At 44.9% G+C, this 20,623-nt stretch overlaps 2 protein-coding genes across 4 annotated transcripts in view; both read right to left on the bottom strand.

Annotated features, from left to right (window-relative positions):
- The window catches only part of TNC (tenascin C), a 78,264-nt gene that overhangs the window by 19,911 nt on the left and 37,730 nt on the right, over nucleotides 1-20,623 (bottom strand). The window contains exons 11-13 of one of the 3 annotated variants that reach the window (XM_064727872.1): nucleotides 12,506-12,778; nucleotides 10,366-10,638; nucleotides 2,333-2,605 (exon numbers count right to left, since the gene is read on the bottom strand). The exons of 1 other annotated variant lie outside the window; for it this stretch is intronic. In XM_064727872.1, the coding sequence (XP_064583942.1) occupies nucleotides 2,333-2,605; nucleotides 10,366-10,638; nucleotides 12,506-12,778 (819 nt within the window). The remainder of the gene's footprint in view (nucleotides 1-2,332; nucleotides 2,606-10,365; nucleotides 10,639-12,505; nucleotides 12,779-20,623) is intronic. One more of the 3 variants, XM_064727870.1, reaches the window with a different exon arrangement.
- LOC135455026 (tenascin-like) lies at nucleotides 4,082-10,139 on the bottom strand. The gene is made up of 5 exons (XM_064727810.1): nucleotides 10,037-10,139; nucleotides 9,043-9,315; nucleotides 6,155-6,430; nucleotides 4,322-4,604; nucleotides 4,082-4,091 (listed from the first exon to the last, which is right to left on the bottom strand). Exons 1-5 carry the CDS (start codon nucleotides 10,137-10,139, stop codon nucleotides 4,082-4,084), a joined length of 945 nt encoding a protein of 314 aa, XP_064583880.1.

Raw genomic sequence — 20,623 nt, 5'->3', positions numbered from 1 at the left:
TTTCACTCCTAGCAGACTAGAGGAAGATATTCCCTGGCTTTCTTCTCCCACTCAACAGCAAGCAGCAGGTTGCATTAATCACAAATCAAGAGCATGTGAAGGGTTTTGTGATCATCTCAGGGAAAAAAAATGCTGTCACAGTGTGCCACAACACCACTGGAAGAAGAGGAAAGGAGCAGCATGAGACTCACTCCTCCCACAAGGATATTAATTGGACCATAGATGTGTTGTGATCTCCTAGTGGGGGTTAAATTGCAACTTAACTGAGATTTTACAGATAAAATTCTAAAAGGCACCAACTCTGAGAGCAGCAGTGGATAAATTCCCTCTTCAGGAATAGAAATATTTCCTTGCAACCACACTGGAAATGCTATAAATATCCATATGTTTGTGCAATAATCCACTCCTAAAAAAGAAATTAGTTGTCTGCCTTGGCAGCCACCCACCCAATGTGGTGTAACCTGCAGCCCAAATTATTTAGCTGGATTTTTGTGGCTTTATTGTCCATTATTCATGGGCTATTTACAGCTGACAAACATCTCTTGGGCTATTGGCTCCAGCAGGTGACATGTGCTAAATCTCCCTGCAAGGGCTGCACAGGGACATGGTTATGAGGAAAATGATAACTCTCAGTGACTTCCATAAATATTCTGGAGTCACTGAGGATGGGGAACTGCTGCTGAAAAGTGCAGTGGGCTTTAAACACCCCTCTCCATTAGGAGTCAAGTGCTTAAGGCTCATTTGTGTCCTTTTTTGTCCAGGGGTATTATTAGTTGTTTTGTGACTAGGTTGATAAACCATGGCTGGAGGGTTGAGAGTTGGTCAGTAATTCATCAATTGTCCCTAGGGAGGGTAGTGAGAGAGCTGGGAATGTTATTGAGATGAGGATTAGTGGGGTTCCTAGGAAGGATGGGCTTGAATATTGGTGGAAGAAGCTTCAGTTCATGGTCAGGTTCAGGGGGTAGTGCTGGCCAAGGGGGGCTGCTGGTGCAGGTTCTGCTTCATGGAAGTGTCTGGGGCATGGTGAGGGTGGCCTGGCTGTTTGTGGCAGGGATGGGATGGCAGGAGGGCAGCTGAGCCCACAGACAGCAGGGTGGAGGATGAGGAAGAAGAGGAGGAGAAGCTGTTCAACACTGAGGTATTGCTGCTGGCAAATGCCTCCTTTGGGCATTCCTGCTGCTTTGCTCACTCATGGAACTTAGAATATATGCTGAGCTGGGAGGGATCCCAAAGATGACCAAATCCAGCCCCTGTTCCTGCCCAGACCCCCTCCAGCCAGGGGAACTTGGGTGTGGGACCAGCTTCTCCTGATTTGTCCATCTTTGTTATCAAAACTCCCTCAGAAATCAGGTCATGTAGATACAGCAAGGGTCTGGAGATTTAAATCTCTTATCATTACCCCAGTTTCAAGAATCCTATGAAACTTAAGATCCTTATCCCACTCTGCATATAAATAGAGCTCTTGTTAGAATCATTGAACCATAGAATATCCTGAGCTGGGAGGGACTGAAGGGATCATTCAGTGCCACCCTGTCCCTGTCCCAGAGCAGAGATGGGAGCTGTCCCTCGGGAGGAGCTGCAGCCCTGATGAGATCTCCTGTCTCATCCTTTTCCTTTCCTCCATTAATTAATGTGATTTCAAATTACCACATTTTCACAAGCTCAACATTTTTTAAAGACTGAATTTAGCTCATGAGACTGTGTGTCATATGCTTCAGGTTTGAATGTGCTTCAGAATGAAACCACGATTTTGGTGTGGAAAAAAAAGATTGAAACGCTTCATTCAAAAGTGCCAAAATGGAACGCTTCAATTATGAACCTGAATCAAAGCTTTGATTTTGCAAAGAAACTCAAGTCAATTTGAATTACCCAGCACATGTTGCTCCTGGTAAGATCAGTCTAAATTAATGATGCTTAGGCCTTTGCTGATCAAGCCATAAATAAACTTCTCAATGGCCCTGGTAAATTCATTTTGTCATAACTCTTTCCTAGGGAGGTAAACTGTTGTGCAGAGCTGAGATGTAATTAGTCACAGAAAATCACTGAAAAGGCTGATGCACAGACAATATTTCTTGGCCCTCAAAGACACTGTTTTAATTGCCACACTCTGCTGCCTAATTCCTGGCCATTAAAGTAATTTAATTAAACCATATTAAACAGACAGTGACGAAGCTTGGGAAGCTGGGGCTGATTACAAACAACCACACCACACTGAAGCAGTGACTTGGACAAGGAACATGCAGGAGACACTTCAGGGCACCTCTGGGACAGCACGAGCTGGCTGTGAGGAGGAGCAGGGAATGTCACACTTTTCCCTCTGCAAAGACAATACCTGTGGATGCTACTGTGTTTACAGGCTGGGAACGTTGTCCACTGCTAATTCCATAGAGCTCAATCTCATATTCAGTGCCCTCTTTCAGCCCTGTTATGTCCTGGGTGCGCTCATGGCCTGGCACTATCAGCTCCAGGGGGTCAGATTTCCTTTTGGTGTCCCTGATTTTTAGAACAAAGCTGTTGAAAACCCCTTCATCTGCAGTCCAGGAGAGACGGAATCCATCTGGGGTTGCGTCTGAAACCAGGAGGTTGTCGACCTCGGGTTCTGCTTCTAAAAAAGGAGAAGATAGCAGTGGGGAAAAGAAAAAAATGATTTTTTAATCAGTTGATCAGAGACCTGCCTGAGGTCTGGCTATAGCACACTGCAAGAATCCGACCACAGTTCAAAGCAAGGGGAACAATCTGCCAGCTATTAAAAAAAAAAAAAAACAAAATAAAATATTAGTGTTATACAGAAGAGGATAAATGTGAGTGTGTGCAGGCCCATTCTAACTTTCACTCTTGAACAGCAAACCACTGCATGGACACACAGGTTTGTCTCCCACATGCAGAGTTACACATGCTAAAGGTGAGTTTCCTGGGCATTGATCCCTCCCTACCTGTGTGACACATTTATGGCCAATAAAAACAAGCTCTTGTTACAGAACTGCAGGTCTGGAACATTGTCAGAGCTCTCTCTGCTAGGAGGACAACATAGAAGCCACTGAAAGTTCTTTTTCTCCATGCAAACCCCGTATTTCATGCACTTCTGGCATCTGTGATGATTCTGATCTGATGAATCCTTTACTGTGCTCTTAAACAGCAAAGAGGAACCATGAAAATTCCTCTCTTCAACAGCATCCTTCAATCTAAATGCAAGAGCTGCCGCCTTTGGTTAATGAACCCATTCAAAAGGATCCCAAGGGCTGTAAGTAATTAATTACCTGCAAAACACCTCTAACTCATATGGTCAGGCACCATTAGCTAGAGAAATGCTGCTGGAGTGGTTATGTCCTACAGCACCTCCAGTGCAATCCTTCCTTCCATACACAGCCATTCCTATTTATTTCCTCTCAAACCTCCCTGCAAATGCAAACCTGCCTTCCACACACAGCCATTCCTATTTATTTCCTCTCAAACCTCCCACCTCCAGTGGAATCCTGCCTTCCATACACAGCCATTCCTATTTATTTCTTCTCAAACCTCCCACTAAATGCAATCCTTCTTTCCACACACAGCCAATCCTATTTGTTTCCTCTCAAACTTCCCACCAAATGAAGTTCTTCCTTCCACACACAGCCATTCCTATTTATTTCTTCTCAAACTTCCCACCAAATGCAATCCTTCCTTCTACACACAGCCATTCCTATTAATTTCCTCTCAAACCTCCCACCAGATTCCCATTCCCAGCTTTGCTGCTGCCCAGCCAGGAACGTGCAGATGAGAGCTGATGGTTCTGGGGCTGGAGAATCAGCCTGCAATCCTTTCCCAAGAAAGCTCAAGTGCTGCTGGAACTCAGCAGCTCTGATGGGGTTGGAAGCATGAGCTGGTTTGAGGAGAGAGGTGCCAGCTTTGGGGTGGCAATGATCCCACTGTGGGTGGAATTACACAGAGAGGGAAAAGAGGAGGCCATGGGAAGAAGTCCATGGTTGTTCCTGAAGCTCCTGGTGGGTGGAACGTGGGAGGATGCTGCTGTTGGAGAGTGCTGATGTGCCCAGCTGTTAACAAGACGAGCTCTGCATGCAGCCATTCTTCTTTCAAGACTTTGTTAGAGGTACCTGCAAGACCAGAAGGAACTTTCACCCCTCAGGCCCCCACATGCTCCTCCACAGGATCCCTCAGGGGGACACATCCAGTTAAAGGGAACAGAATTCCACCGGTCATGACGGAGTTACGTGGAGCCACGATGCAGAGAAGGATGCAAAAAGCCAAGGTTTGCACGAAACGTCTTCCATGTGAGAAGGAAAGTGAGAGAGAAAAAGGGTGGAAGGGAACAAAATTTGCTCACATTGAAATACCTGTAACAGCCAGAGCGCTCAGGGGCTTTGTTTGGTGCCCCTTGGCAAACCCATAAAGCAAAACCTCATAGCCAATGCCAGTAATTAGGCCTTTGAGCTTCAGCTCCCTCTGGGCTCCCGAAAGGAGGAACTCCTGTGGGTCCAGCAGCTTGCCAGAATCCACCACGACTACTAGAAAGTTGTCAAAGGCATTCTCCGATGCCATCCAGGACACTGTGAACCCATAGGGGTTCACATCTGACACTGTAAGGTTTTCCAGTGGGGGCATGGCCTCTAAAAGAAGGGAAGGTGCAAAAACACACACAGAAAAAGAAAAAAAAAAAAAGAGGTGAAAAACATTGCAAATTAGAAAGTGTCACAGATTCCATCAAACAAAAATCACATTTTTCCCCCTAGTGTGGATCTAATAGTCAGGACCACAAGATGAGGATTTTCAATGGAGCTCAATTTTGAATTTTTCTCAAGAATGTCTCAGCACCTCCTCTCACAAGCTCCACTGGAACCCCTCCCAAGCTCCCTGTGTAAGGATATTTCTGCTGCTGCCCTTGCACTGCAAGAAAGTGATAACCAAAACTGCTTTAGAAATGCTGCACATAAAGCTTTCAATTATTTTTACTTCCCTCCACGGACACTGCTTTAAGGACAAGCTCAGTTTGGGCATTCACAACTCCTGAATTTTGCTTCTTTACCTATTGCCTGTGAATATTTCCAGTGTTAGTTTTCAGTGCTGGAGGAGTCAGAGGTGCCAGAACAGGAACATTCATCACTCAGGGTCACAGCCAGTGCAAATCAGCTGTTACTGGGCTCTGTTGACAACTTAAAGAAATTCCACTGAGGGCTCCTTTTTCACATCAGTGTGACATTTGTCAAAGTGAATAGATGTGGGAAACACTTCAAAATTTATCCACTAAATCTCATCAAAAATAAAAGGTCACAAGTGTATTTTTTGTCAGTGTATTTTGCTCACTCAAAATCTGACAAGTCAAGTAGGAAGATCAGGTGGTTCTGCTAAGCCCTGGCCTTGATCCTGGAGCCCAGGCACTGCTTGTATTCCTGCACAGGATTTGTCAAGCCTTGCTCTGTTGGCTCAGGAGCTGATTCAGCCAATCTTCCAACCACTCAAAACTCCACTCACTTCAAAAAACACCACTTAGTTAAAGGCTGAGCCTTCTCCTGAAAAGGGCTTTGGGTTTGCTTTTGACATTTCACAAACGCTGAAATGGATTTTGTCAGAACTTGCCATAAAAATTCCCCCCTGAAGAGTTATAATTTGGAATTCCTTATGTATTAATATTTACACATTTGAGCAGTCATTTTAGAGATATTTTTTGCATCTTATTTACTTCTAATCAAGCAATCCCCAAGATTCACATATTGGGTAGGTCTTTGGAAGGGAACATCCTGGGACAGGAGGTGCTCCAGGAGCCAGTCAAGTCTAAGCAGCAGGCAAATTTCTTCCTCAAACTTCAGGAGTTATAAAAGATTATTAGAAATGGGAGAAAGGCTCCAGAGGGGTCTTAATGACAGAACCATAAAATCACAGAATAATTTGGGTTGGAAAGGAGCTTAAACTCATTCAGTGCTGTGGGCAGGCACAGCTTGCTCAGAGCCCCATCCAACCGGACCTTTTAACTCCCTTTAAACTAATCCTGCTCCTAGGAATCTTTTTAAGGTCAACATTCCTGTTCTGACCCCTCCTTGCAGCAGGTTTCCAAACAAACCCATCGCTGCTGGCAAGGCACTTCATGCTGGGGAGATCCTTTTTGGGTTACACACACATTTCCCCGAGCCAGGAAAGGGACTGCAAAGCTTGGAGCAGGTACCTGTGGTGACAAAAGCAGTGAGGGGCTCTGTGTGGACACCTGCCCTGGTGGTGCCCTGAATGTGAATGTCATAGGCAGTGTGATCTGTGAGCCCTGAGATGTGGGCGCTGCGGGCGCCCCCCGGCACCGTCAGCTCCTGGGCTTCCTGTGCCGCCAGGGAATCTTGGATTTTGATAACAAACGTGGCAAAGGGCCCGGCTCGGGTGGTCCAGGACAGGTTGAAGCTGTCAGGGGTAACGTTTGTGAGGGCCAGAGTGCCCAGCTGTGGCTCAGCCTCTGGGGGAGAAAGGAACACAGGTGAGCAGGCAGCTTTACTCAAAGGGGGAATCAGCAGAGGAAGGGTTGGAGGTGCTCAAAAATAATGGTTTAGCCTTGTTTTGCTGTGGTTGAATAAAAAATAAAATAAAATAAAATAAAATAAAATAAAATAAAATAAAATAAAATAAAATAAAATAAAATAAAATAAAATAATAAAATAAAATAAAATAAAATAAAATAAAATAAAGTAAAATAAAATAATAAATATAATTAAAAATAAAAATAAAATAAAATAAAATAAAGAAAAATAAAATAAAATAAAATAAAATAAAATAAAATAAAATAAAATAAAATAAAACCAAAATAAAATAAAGAAAAATAAAATAAAATAAAATAAAATAAAATATAATTATAAAATAACTAAACAAAATAAAATAAAATAAAATAAAATAAAATAAAATAAAATAAAATAAAATAAAATAAAATATATGAAATAATATAAAATAAAATAATTGTTTTAAAAAGCAGCTTTGCAAGAGCTGTTTTCTCAGGTTTTGGAAAGAAGCCACTGAAATTAGTGCTGACTTTTATATTTTTTAAATTAAATTTTCTTAAATAAACTCAACTTGCCCAATGAAATCTGGGCCTGGTTTACAGAAGCATCAACAACATGCACATGCAAATTGTGGGAATTCCACACTGGGAATGTGATGGGAATACAGACCCAGAACAATTCCAAAATAGAGAAAGTTGGATTCAGGCAGGAATCCTTGAAATCACAGTCCAGGTTCTGTTTGGTGTTTCTGTTGCCTGGAGTTGTAGATACTTCTATTTTTGGACTCAGAGGTTTATGAGGGATTTCAGGGATTATCTCAGCACTAATCTCAGGCCAAAACCTCCCTGGCATCCACAGATAAGGTGTTCCTCATCCTCTGATTAGGCACAATCAGAGAATGTCTAATAAACAATAAACCCCACAACCCTGCTCTTGCTCTCCTTCCTGACTGTTCAGTGGTCAGGGCACCTCCTTAAGAAGCCAAAATTTCCTTTTCTGCCGGAGAAAATTCAAATTCACTTCTTTGCCCTGGCAGGAGAGAAACCTGTCCTTCAGGAGAGGGAGAGCTCCTTACCCATTCTCTTTTTAAACTTACACTTAGCACAAAAATCATTAAAGTTTCATTAAAGCCCAGAGAGAGAACAAACACGACCCAACAGTCAGAGGGTCAGAGAATCCTGGTTTTGCTCTCTGGGCTGATTTTCTAATTTTTATGTTGCCAATTGAGTAGGAACCAAGAACACCTTGGGAAATGCACCCAGTGAGACACAGAAAAATAATGATGAAAGAGTGATCCATGCTGGGAGAAAAGTCAGAGAGAAGATCCCACCGACAGAGAGCGGTGAAAGAGTGAAATCTTTTCTTTGCTAAAACAAGTACTGCTGCAAGATGTTCCAACTTTTACTCATGTCCCTCACTGCAAGACTTTTAAATAACAATCCAGCTCCTTCTCTGGAACTGTCTGGGAAGAGGTGAAGGAAGTGGCCCCGATTAAGGACACAGATGTCACAGATGTCATGCTATCAACCAGTGCCATGGATGCCTTCGTGGCCAGCAGGGAAGGTACCACCATGGTGCTCTTGAAGACAGGCAAGGAGATAAGAAAATATCCACAAAGCAAACAGGCTTGGGTGGAAAACCCAGGAAATCTGAGCCCTCAGCCCCACATGCAGCTCAGAGAGGGCAAACTGAGCCTTTCCAACCTCATCCTGGCATGGCCACATTCCTTCACATGCCACCTGCATCCATGGTCAGGCACATTCCCATCATGACAGCCTGACTCCCAGGGATGTTACATGCAAAATGAGCTGGAATCATATCCTCAGGCAAGTCTTAGTGATCTCCTGCCATCCTGGAATCACCACTACAACCCAGAGAAACAAGACAGGCTGTGGAGACTCAAAGGGAGCAATGCAAGGGACAGAGTGGTGGGCTGACCACCAAGAAAAGGGGAATTTGTGTTTTGAGCCCCACTCTGTGTTGCGAACATAAAAATCCTGGGCAGAGAAAATACCAGAACCAGCAGAAGGTGGCCAGACCACTCCATGCAGTTTGGGTTGATCATTTCACATGCGGCACGGAACGCCCACCAGGGATGCAAATGCCTCGGGAGACATTTGGGTTTAAGGAGGACAAAACTGACATGCAGGAGCCTCTCCAGGCTGAGAACCACACGAAGGCCTCTCTCCCACCCCCAGCAAAGCAAGTGAGGGTGGGATGAACAACTTCATTCAAGATCAAGTGCAGAGATGCTGAGTGAAAAACATCAACCATCTGGAGCGAGGCAATTATATATACACTGAACTTGCAGAGGGGTGTGTATATATAAGGAAACCATCATGGTTCACTACTGCCTCTCTTAATGCTGGGGGCACTTTTTCAGCCTTTTCCATTGCCACAGACCTTTTTCCAAGCCCTCTAAGTGCATTTCAGCCTTCCCTCATGGTTGGAAGGATCCATGCTATAATTCACCAAGGGAACGATGATGAGTTGGAGCCACGTTGTAGAGCAGTTTGGTGGACAGCAAGAGAAAGGAGAGTAAAAAGCAAACCTGGAAGGTGAAACAGTGAAATACCTGTGGTTGCCATGGCTGTCAAGGTCTGCCCACCTTGCCCATCAATTACCCCATGGAGCTGGACTGTGTAATTAGTGGCAGCTTTGAGGTTGGTCACTACAGAGTGCCGAGAGTCCCCTGGCACTGTGAGCACCAGGGAGTCCAAGGGGAAGTCAGAGTTCCTGACTTCCAGAATAAAGTGGTCAAAGGCCTTGTCCTGTGCCTCCCAGGCGAGTGACAGGCTGGCTGAGGTAGCGTTTGATACACTGAGTTTGCTAAGGAGAAGTTCCTCTACTACGGGAAGAAAAAACAAATGGAAATGTATCACAGTTATTAAAAGCCAAAGCAATAAAATAAATGATTAGAGAAGTTTGAATTCACACAACCACGGGTCACAAGGGTCACCCAGCCTTGTGTTTCCGTGTTTCCCATGCCCCTGCTGCCACCCTGACCCTGCCACCCATCATCAAATGAGGATATTCACAGTCTGCTGCTGCTGGAAATTGATATTATATTATCTGATAGCTAAGATTTGATATTTTGCTTTACTGACCACATTACTCCATTCCTATGACAAATCACTACAGCAACTTTTCCTGGAGGGGCAAAATTTGGTGGAGGTGTTTAACAATCATAACATGAGCCATTATCTGCCTACAATAACAATGTTCTGTTTCTGTAGTCCAGTCCTCACTTCCCACTCTCATCCTGAACATTTGACTTTCCTGTCTTTTCTGGGAAAGCTGTCAACTGCAAAACCTTGAAATGTTCAACGTGCCAACAACTCAGTGCCTGCCTATTCCCTTCTCTGACATCAACTCAAATGGACTTTTCAATCTCTCACCCAACACAACCTGAATAATTGAAGCTAAATTCAAGCAGTGAATGTGCCTTGCAGGATTGTGCTGGCACAGACTGAAATGTGCCTGACATCTTTTAGGTAAATCTGTGTCTAGAAATCAGCTTTTCTGAGAGAAGCTGTGTCCTCTCTGAGCTGTGGGACAGATGCACACACAGGCTGAAAGGTGAACGTAAGGAATCATCTCCCACTTGGTTCTTGGGATATTTGATTTGCTTCTCTTCTGCCTCAGAGGCTGCCCCATGATGTCTAGACTCATGGCGTGAATGAAACCCCAGCACGATGGGATTGCCTGACTTTGCTGGATGGGCTGGTGACTCAAATTCAAACATTCCCAGCTCACAGTATTTCTGGTCGATCTTCCTCGGAAGGCAGAAGGTTGGGAAATGGGTGGGCTGTGGGGTAGCTGAGGGCAGGGAAGGGGGCACAACCTGTAAGGAAGAGCTCAAAAAAGCAGAGTTAGCAGTGAGGTAGGTTCTGTGTACCTGTGGTAGCTGCAGCACTGATTGCCTGTGTGCGGAACCCGCGAGAGATCCCAGAGAGGTAGACAATGAAATCAGTGCTGGGAGAAAGCCCTGAGATATGAGCAGTCCTTGAGTTGCCTGACAGGTTGAACTCCATGGGCTCCAGCAACCTGTTAGAATCAATAATTTCAATGGTAAAGGCGTCGAAGTCGCCGTTGGAGGCTGTCCAGGAGAGGTTGAAGCTTTCGGGGGTAATGTCGGACACCGTGAGCTCAGCAACGCCGGGCTGCTCTCCTGGGGAGGGAAACAACACCCGTCAGAAGGGCCCCAACCTCCTCCTGCTCTCAAAGGCTCCTCTCTGCCCTGCTGGCAGCACTGCCAGCTGGGGAAGGGCATGTGAGTAAAAGCTTGTTACGAGCAGACAGGTACTAAGGGGAGGAAATTTAATTAAAGCGTCGCAAAATGTTAGATAAGAAAAAAAAAATTAAAATAACATTTAAAACTATGGTTATTTTTCTTTCCCAGCCGTGTCTTTGAGGTCTGAGCATGAAAGCAGATGCAGAAGGACTGTCTTGAATGCCCCTGGGGCATTTGGAAAAGACGGCTTCCAGTTTTAGGAGAAGCTAAAACCAAAGCTTCTGCTTTATCCAAAGGAAAATCTTGTGTTTTGTTTACTCTTCTACTTTCCCTTTCAGCTTAAGTCTGTGAAAGCTGGCTTGTAATTTCGGAGCTGGAGCCAAAATGCAAAACAGGGAGAGATGCCTTGGGGTTTCTTCCTCTCTGCAGACATCCCCACAGCGTTAGAGGAAGGTTCAGATATTTTTTAACAATTGCAAGTCCCCAGAAGGGATGATTTTGAAAAGCTGGCTGCTGAGCTTGACCCAGAAAGGGAAGGGAAAACCTCAGCAGGGCATTTTCTGCTGTTTTCAGGAGGGTAAAGGAAGGGAGCACACTGCATATTTAGGCAGGACACCCATGATGTGTTTCCTGCTCGGTCTCTTTGTCCAGCACATTGCTCTGCTCTCCTTGGGCATCTGCTCCCAGCTCCTGGGGAGGACTCTCAAAGCTCAGCACTTTCCTGGGACACAGCACAGCCATTCCTGCCCAAGCCAGGCTGCTCTAGGCTCCACAGAAACAAGCAAGCTCTGCTGCACTTCATGCTTTAATTCTGATTAGTTCTCACAGGTGCTTTCATCCCTTTCTGGGCAGGGTACCATGTGCTGGCACCAGCCAGCTCTGGCTATCTCACAGAGACAGGAAGAGCAAAGGGCTGAGGGGGAGCCCAGAGGCAGCAGAAATTGTCTGATTTTAATAATTTCTTGTTGAAATTATCTGAAGGAAAGGCGACTGTTGCCCCTTTAATGCCAATTAATTCACACTGTTCGTTATAGTTATCATGACACCTGGGAGGATCAGAGAGGCACATAGCAGAGATGTAAATATACATTTATCTCTCATGGTCAAAGCCTGTGATAAGCTCTTATTTCAAACTGTTGAGTTTCACATGATGAGCCAGAAAATTATTTTGGGGCCCTTGATGAGCTTCATGCAAGCTGCTGATAGCACAGAGCTCACTTGCCTCCCTTCAGGCCAGTTTTGTGCCAGGGTAGTTCTGATGAATTTGCTTTTTTGCATTATATGTTTTCCAGGCCAGACTGTTTCATGATCTTAGATGGCTTAATGCACTTTATTAGTCTGATTAGGAATTAATTTGTGTCCTTTCCTATATGAGAACATACGGAAGGTGTTTTCCTTGCCCTGAGTCACGTACACACAGCTTTACTGAGTCTGAATTCACACAGAATTTCAGAGGCAGCTTCTAAAGGGTAAAAACGGAACACTCAGGCTTTGATTATCTGGGCTGATAGAGGAATGATTTTTATATACCAGGCAACCTGGCCTTTCCCAAGCAGGTACAACATCCAGCTGGGTTTTGCTGTTAGTGTCAGACAGGTAAGTGAGGAAAGGGAACAAAAAAAGGGGAAAGCAGGGAGGGAAGGGCTGCACCAGGGCACTGGGAAGCCTGACCATGAGGCATTTCCTTGCCAGAGATGTTCAGCCAAGCTGTAAGGAGCTCATGCAAGGCTGTCCCAGCCAGCAGGACCTGCCCAGCACTCGCAGGAGCTCACATCTCTGTCACAAACAGCTGCAGGGAAGGTACCTGTGGTGGTCTCAAGAGAAATGGGCTTGCTCCTGTGGCCCCGAGCGAGCCCCTGCAGGGTGATGGTGTAAGGAGTGCTGGCCTTGAGGCCGGTGACATTGACAGAGCTCAGTGTCCCCGGCACTGTGACATTGCGGCTCTCCTCGGGGCTGCCAGCCTCCTGCACCTGCAGCACAAAGCTCTCAAAGGCCCCGTCTGCTGCTGTCCAGGTGAGCTGGAAACCATCCCAGCCAGGCTGTGACACTGACAGCTCCCCCAGCTCGGGCTCCTCCTCTGGATAAGGACAGAGAGGCAAGCTGTTACTTGGGTTGCAGAGTGGGGCTGTGTCACAGACATCTTTTATGGAAAAGCCTTTTCTTAGCATTCTTCCTCCTGAGAAGCTGGGAGGCCTCAGGAACAAAATATAAACAATGATTATCTGCTGCTGTGGAATGCAACAGGTGCATCTGGGATTGGTCTCATTAGGTTGTTTCTAATTAATGGCCAATCACAGCCAGCTGGCTCGGGCTCTCTGTCAGAGCCACAAGCCTTTGTTATCATTCTTTCCTATTCTATTCTTAGCCAGCCTTCTGATGAAATCCTTTCTTCTATTCTTTTAGTATAGTTTTAATATAATATATATCATAAAATAATAAATCAAGCCTTCTGAAACATGGAGTCAGATCCTCGTCTCTTCCCCCATCCTCAGACCCCTGTGAACACCATCACAGGGCTGATGTTGGATTTTTTAATGAGGTTCTGTGTTAAGGAATTTCACATTTAATCATGCTCCCCCTGCCCCCCTGCATTTACATTATCAGCTGCTTCAAATAACTCCAATAAAATCTCTTTGGAGGCATGGCAAAATGAAACAGTGAGAGAAGAATTGTAATAATTAACAAATATTGGGAGACTGCCCACAGAAAGCAGCTCATAGAGAATCTTACAGCTGTGAGTGCTTTATCAGCATTGATTAAACTCCCTATGAGATAAGCAGGTATTACTGTAACAACTTTACTCAGTGTGATACACTGAGTTGCGAAACAACTTCACTTCAGTGCCATTCTGAAGTAACTGTGTTGTAAGGGTAGGAAAGGGTATGGTTTAGAGTAGCTGGGATTCAGATATTTATGTTTTTCAGATTCAGATATTTATGTTTTTAATGGGATTCAGATATTTATGGTTTTAATTGCATCCACTTGAAGGATGCTGCTTATGCTTCCAAACTATTTCAGATACAAAACAACAAAGAAGAGGAAAATGCCTCCATGTCTGCTTGTCTTTAATGGATTTATCTTTTTTCAGCTCATTATTCTACCCACAGAACCTTTCTGCGGATGTAAAAATCAAAATGCTCATTCACAGAAATTCAAATTCTCACAAACCCCCACAGGGGTGGCCAAGGAATTTGAGAGCCATCAGAGGTAACTCTGCTGTTAAATCTGAAAGCTGAGGTCATTGGCTCAGCAAGAATGGAAAGTTCTTTGTTACAAAGGGAATTCAACTGATTCCTTAACATTAACAGTCATAGGGGAAAATGAGAGAGCACTGCCTGGTTTTTCTGTGTGGAAACTCCTATGTGCTCTGTCACTGACCTGTGGCCTGTGCTGATTTTCAGCACCCTTCTGATTTATTTGAATTGTTGCACATAAGTGTTACAGTGAGAACAGAGTGTCTCTGAATAATCCCATTCTGCATGACTGAGAATTCATAGGAGATGCTGCATGCAGGGAAATGGATCTGATTTGTCAATTGTAAACTTCAACTTTATGCATATTGTAATACAGTATTTAAGGGGACCCTGGAATAAATGAAATTTAGGCTCAGCAGCATCACTCATATGGAGTTTCTCCCTGTAAAACCAGAGTGATTATTGCATGATTGCTCAAAGCCTCAGGCAGGCAGCTGGGGCTGGATTTTCAGAGGTTGAGCACTCATAGATCATAATAACCTTCAGTGAAATTCATTAACAAATCAGTAAATTGCTACTATCAGGAACAGAAGTTCTGTTGAGCTTTTCCCATCCTGTTTGAAGGAAAGAGATTGTTTATGACATTATTAAAATGTTCAATAACATTAAAAGAAATGTATTAATCCAGAGCTGTCTTCCCTTATCAGGAACAGAAAGGAGATACATTGAGGTAAAATATGAATTCTGTCAAAACAAGACTGTTATCTGGAAAAGAGAAAGCAGACAGCAAGGGAACTGGTTGTATCAGAGATCACAATCTGTTGGTGGCAACAGAAACAAATAAAACAAATACATTTCCTTAAAATGAAAGTGAAACTAAAATTACAGTGGAGTTAAATCTTTTAAATAGAAGCTTGGTTATAATAAGTAATGCAGGAACCGTCACAGGTTGAAAGCAATTCTGATTTCTCTGAAAAAGCTCAGTTTCATTCTCCTCCATGATGCAGAGCCCCTCTTCCTGCCATTTGTTGCTCATGCATGTCTGACAGAAAAGCAAACAACCTCTCATGCTCTCCAGGGACCGAGGGGTTCTCCTGTGGAGCCATGAACCAAACAGGATTGCTGGTGAGCTCCAAAATCCTCAGCCATCCAGCACAGATGGCAAAGCAACCACAGTGCCATGGTAAAGATCAAGGGATGATGTTTCTTATTAAAAAAAAAAGCAAAAACCAAAACCATAATCAGAGAGAACAAACCATGGAGAGGTGAGACTGTTCTGGCTCTGTGAACTAATCTTTGTGTCTCTACATAAGTAGTTTACCTCGTGTTGGGAGTTTGGTTTTGAGGGATGGACAAGTACAATCCTTAGATCTGAGCTCCCACCCTGGTGCTTTGGTCATTACTGAACTCAGCCCTGGCACCTCATGGAATTGATGGAACAGGGTAAGAGGTGGGAGTTTGAAAGGTCTCACAATCTTTTTTTCTCTCTGACATCACCACTTTCACGCCAAACTCCTGCTGTGTTTGAGCACAATCCAGACAAGCACATGCAGCATCTCCCTGCTCCCACATCCCTTATCAGCAGCAGATGCATCAACATCTCTCTTTGCATGCAATTTGAAAAGAGAGGTTTGATGCTGCACCACCCCAGGCTCTCATTCCACAGCTGTAAGAGTTTCATCCCATGCAAAAGGAAGAATAAACCAGCCAAGAGGAAAAGCATCACTCACAAAGCCTAAAATCCATACCAAAGCCATGTGGAAATGCAGTTCTGGGTTTTGAAGCAGAAAAGGAACAGGTGGCTGTGAATCCATGGGAAATACCTGCAGCAGGTAGAGCTTCCAGGGACCAAGAGAGCTGGCATTGGGTACTACCACTGAGGTTAATCTGGAATTTTGTGCCAGCTGGGAGACTGGGAATTTCTGTTTCTCAAAGATTTCCCAGCAGAAACATTTCCTGTGTTCTGTTTAAAGTGGACAGGCCTTTCAGAGTGATAGGGAACTGATCAAATACCTCATCCTGTGCTGCCCAGGACAGGGGGGAACTACTGGAAGCCTTGGGCGTTATGTTAAGCTCATGAAGAGCTCCAGTGATTCTGAGCTGGGTGAGTGAAGGGGGAATAAAAGCAGAGCAGGAGGCTCAGGGCTGGGGGATGTTAAATAACTGAGCAGTGCTGGGAGGATCAAATGGTGTTTCACTGATTGATTCTCCAGGTATGGTGGCCAGAAGTGCTAAAAAGTGCTAAAATTTCCTGATAATAACCCCCCAAACAACAGCTAACACCTGCTCCAGCACACTCTATGGGCTGTGCATTGGGAGCCCTGAAAACTAAGCAAGCAGAAGAGTTCTCCTGGTTTTGGAGACTGAAACCAGGCCTGGAGCAAAGGGAGCAGCAGCACACACAGCCTGGTTCTCACAGAGCCACCCTGAGCAGCAATCAGAGAGGAGCTGGAATGCTTCCAGCAGGGAGCTGGCACATCCTCAGCTGATGGAAATCAGTTCTCTTTGATTACTTCCAAAGAACTTTGCTCATTTACATCACATTGGAACCCTCAGTATCCAAACAGGTCCTTTGTCTTTCCTACACCCATCAGTGAATGCTCCTGACACAAACCATGGAGGGAATTCATGCCAAAAATCACAAACACATCCAAACCCAGGCTGAGAAATCACAGCAGAAACAAACATGCTAAAGCTCTTCATATCCCACCAAAAACAGTCTTGGAGGAATTATGCATTGTGATACATGCAGAATAAAGTGGAGAGGATGCACATTCTTGCCTAAAACTAGGATAGAAAGAACTTAAAAAATATTTCTTATAGGAAATCCAGGAACGGAAAGGAGAGACATGCTGAATGATCTGTGGATTTATCCTGTAGAACAGTCAGATTCTGGAAATCTGAGAGCTGCGGAGGTCACAGGCAAAGAGTTTCTGATGCCAGGCACAAGGCACCAGGCAGGGGATTTCTCTGACATGCAGAATTATCTCCTCATTAGTGGGAAGCCACATCATTTCACACCTCGGTGACTTCCTTGCTTTCATGCTCCACTTGCATTCAATAAGAGAGAGCAAGTCATCGAGCACCATCCATCAGCTCAGCACAAATATCTGCTCAGGATTCATTACATGTCTCCAAATTCACACATCCCTCACAAAGAAATACATCTTCAGAGGAGCAAAATCAATTAGAAATGTTTTCAAATGCATGCAGAAATGTTAGCTTGTAAATATGCTCTCAGGTTAACTACAGGTGTGGAAACATTGTTTTCTGCTCACCTCTGGGACGGAGAGAAGCCTGTGAGGCAAAGACTGATTTATATTTATATATAATATGAATATTTATATTTACATCTGGCATTAATAGTCTTGATTTAGGTAAGAAATGCCTTTAATTCACCCCAGACATGATTTGAACAGGCTCTGCCTATGCTGCATCCTGGAGATAAGCGTATTTCCATCATACCAGCACAGCTACAATGCTCACTACTGCCATCATCCCCTCTTTCCCAGTAAACCCCTGTCAGAACTGTTATCTGCCTGCTCCAGGGCTGCCCGGGGAGCAAAGCAGGAAGGTTTGGAACCTTCTCCCAGCTGCTTGTGCATCAGCAGGTGCCAAGCAGGTCTTTCCTGTTCTGGGAACAGGCAATAAAATTACAGCATCAAGAGCAAGGGCACTTGTTTAGTCTAAAAGTTGATAATTTAACAGGCACAGAGGTGGCTGGGCTTTGAGGGGCTGGTGTTCCAGATTGCAATGCAAGACGTTTTCCATTACCATCTGTATGGCAGATTACCTTTGTCAAGTGGGCAGTTTGCTTTATCTCTCTCTTTGAGTGACCACAATCACTCCTCCCTCGGGAGGGGACATTGCTGATAACAGCTATTGAATGTCACTGCATGGCTGATAAGAACTATAACATCCCATTGGGAGATGTGAGCCCAGAGGGAGGAGCCAAGCATTGCTACCCAGATATAATCCAGAGGTTTGGAGACACCAGCACGGCTTTCTGCACTGGATTCCCCAGAGGAACAGCAGCTGCCTCTTCTCCCACTGGATCTTCAGAGGAAGAATACATCCTTCTCTACAGGATCCCTGCTCCAACAGAACCACCCCTGACACTGCAGGAGGGCTGCAGCCACATTTCCAATGGGACTGCCACCAACACCCTGACCCACAGGGTGTCAGGTTGGGTTCTGACTCTGTCAGTGTTGTTCTAGTGCACTGCGTTGTTCATTTTATCCTTTTATTATTTTCTTCCCTATTAAAGAACTGTTATTTCCTGCTCCCATATTTTTTCCTGAGAGCCCCTAATTTCAAATTTATAGCAATTTGGAGGGGTGGGGAGGGTTTACATTCTCCATTTCAGGGGAGGCTCCTGCCTTCCTTAGCAGACTCCTGTCTTTGCAAACCAAAGCTGGGCTTTGCTGGGCTTTGCTGGAAGGGTTTCTGCTGAAGACAGGAGTGGGCAGCCCAGTGGGGAGGAGAGGGCAGCAGTGCATCCCACAGGGACAGCTCCCCCTGGGAAACTGAATCCTGAGCTGGAAACTGAAGATAAAACCTTCAAAAATGCAAGAGGCAACATAAAATTAGGGTGGCATTACATTCCCGATGTACTGAGGGTATGTGAGAGAACCCTGTGATCAGTCAAAAGTGGCCCCTTGTTTTCCCTGACCACCCCACATTTCTCCAGCATCCCTGCCTGTTCTAGCACAGCCACACAAGGATTTGGTGACTTCAATCTAGATGGAAAATGCAGCAGCAGTTCAAGTATATTATAAAAAACCTGAGGGGCCAACCTCCTGTGTGAGATTTGAATCCAGAAATTTGCTGGATTCACAGTGGTTTTATTTTATTGTGCCAGCTTTGGCAGCTACATGGAGGTTGCCATGTACAGGTTGTCCCATGGAACATGGGGAATGTAATTCTGAATATTACCTTGGACTTAATGACTCCACAAATGAATTTGTGGGTGAGAAAGAATGGTTTTCCTCTACCACAGATATTAACACTCATATATCCCACATAATTCATGTGTATCAGGGGAATATGTGCCTTTGTGTACAAACAAGCAGGAGATGGACAAATGAAAATGATATGAATGCATGGAAAATACTCTGATACCATAGAAATATCAGTGTTCTTTGTTTAGCAGGCAGAATGCTGTAACAGATAATGGAAAATCTGGAAAACAATCAAACTGTAGAATAACAAGAACAGTGAGCTCAAACACTTGATTTAACAAGAGATGGGCAGAAAAAACAGAGAGCTCTGGGAGCTTTAGGTGGGTGGGTGACAGCCAGAGAATGATTCACAGTGGTGAGATGAATGAACAGAGATAGAATCTGAAAAGGGAAACTGGATGGATAAAAACCATACACTCCTTCCCAGGCTGGAACACTTCTTACTGTCAGCTGAGGAAATAGCTCAATATCTCCTGGTAAAATCTCCAGGGTGAGCCTGGCCTGAATCTGTCTGTGGAGTGGTGTTGGCCTTTTGAGGAATTCCACTGGAATGTTTCTCTGGTGGTTTTACTAAAAAGGATACTTGTGACATTTCCCCAACCCCTTGGGATAGAGCAAGAAGTATTCTGGATTATTTCTTGCTTCTAAATCTGGGATTTTAAATTATTCTCCAAGAGGAGCTCTCAGCCACTTTCCCAATCTCTTGATGACCTAGCAAGGTTTTCTTTTCAGCCCCCTTTGGCTGAAACACTTTCCCCTCTCTTAATCAGCTGATTAAACTGGGCTTGCAGTGTCTGTGCACCTCTGAATTTCATGAAGAAACCACTGCAGCACATCACAAACCAGAAATGCTCCAGAAATGGAGTAGCTACCTCTAAAAACTGAACTCAGGCTCCAGGTGCTCTCAGAGGAGGAGGCAGCTGAACAAATGGACAATCTTCCCTGGGAAATTTAGTATCCCAGTGCTCAGCACTGCACTTTCCCATGGAGCTGGCTCACCTAATCATTCTTGCTGATGTTTCTTTGAGTTTGTATAAAAAAGGGTGGTGCAATCTGAGCCTTGGAGAAGCCAGGAGAGGAAGAGGGGCTGACGCACACCATGGACAAGGGCCTTTGGTAAACAGCATAAATCTTGTGGAAAACATTCAGCAGAATGGAAAAGTCACTTCTCCAAGCCATGCTCTGCTGTTCAGGCTCACTCCCAGAGGCAGGACAGTATCACATCCATGATCCATCAACAGTTGCTGCACAATCTGGGTCCTTCAGCAGAGGAATTTGAGCTTGGCTCTTGGTTTCTCACTCATTTATCTCCCCAGGCCTCTCATGTATTGCCTGATGTATTGGCATCCCTCCTGCTCCAGGCCCCACATTGTGCTCTGCAGGCAGGGCTCCAGGGGCAGAGCAGGACAGAACAAAGCTCAAAGCTGCAGTCTGAGTGCTGGGGACGTGCTCACCCTGCAGATGAGCTGCTCATCTGCTGGGACATGCTCAAGGCAAGGTCCCTCCAAGCACTAAAATGGCTCCTTTTCTTTAATTTCTGAGTCAAACCTTGGTGCAGAGGCAGGTGAGACCCTCCTGACACCTTCACTAATAACAGAAAGCAGTTTCCTGTGGTAACTCAGCTCCCAGAGGAGCAGAGTGCTGCCCTCCAGCCCATCCACACACCTTGGTTTATGGGAAGTGTTGGTTTGGAGGCTGTCAATCCCAGCTCCCAGGGGCTCTGCTGTGAACTTCCATTACTCCAGCACAGAACTGCTGTGGGTTCCT

The sequence above is a fragment of the Zonotrichia leucophrys genome, chromosome 17 (assembly GCF_028769735.1).
Source record: "Zonotrichia leucophrys gambelii isolate GWCS_2022_RI chromosome 17, RI_Zleu_2.0, whole genome shotgun sequence".
Taxonomy (NCBI): Eukaryota; Metazoa; Chordata; class Aves; order Passeriformes; family Passerellidae; genus Zonotrichia; species Zonotrichia leucophrys.
This window is presented reverse-complemented; position numbering and strand designations above follow the sequence as displayed.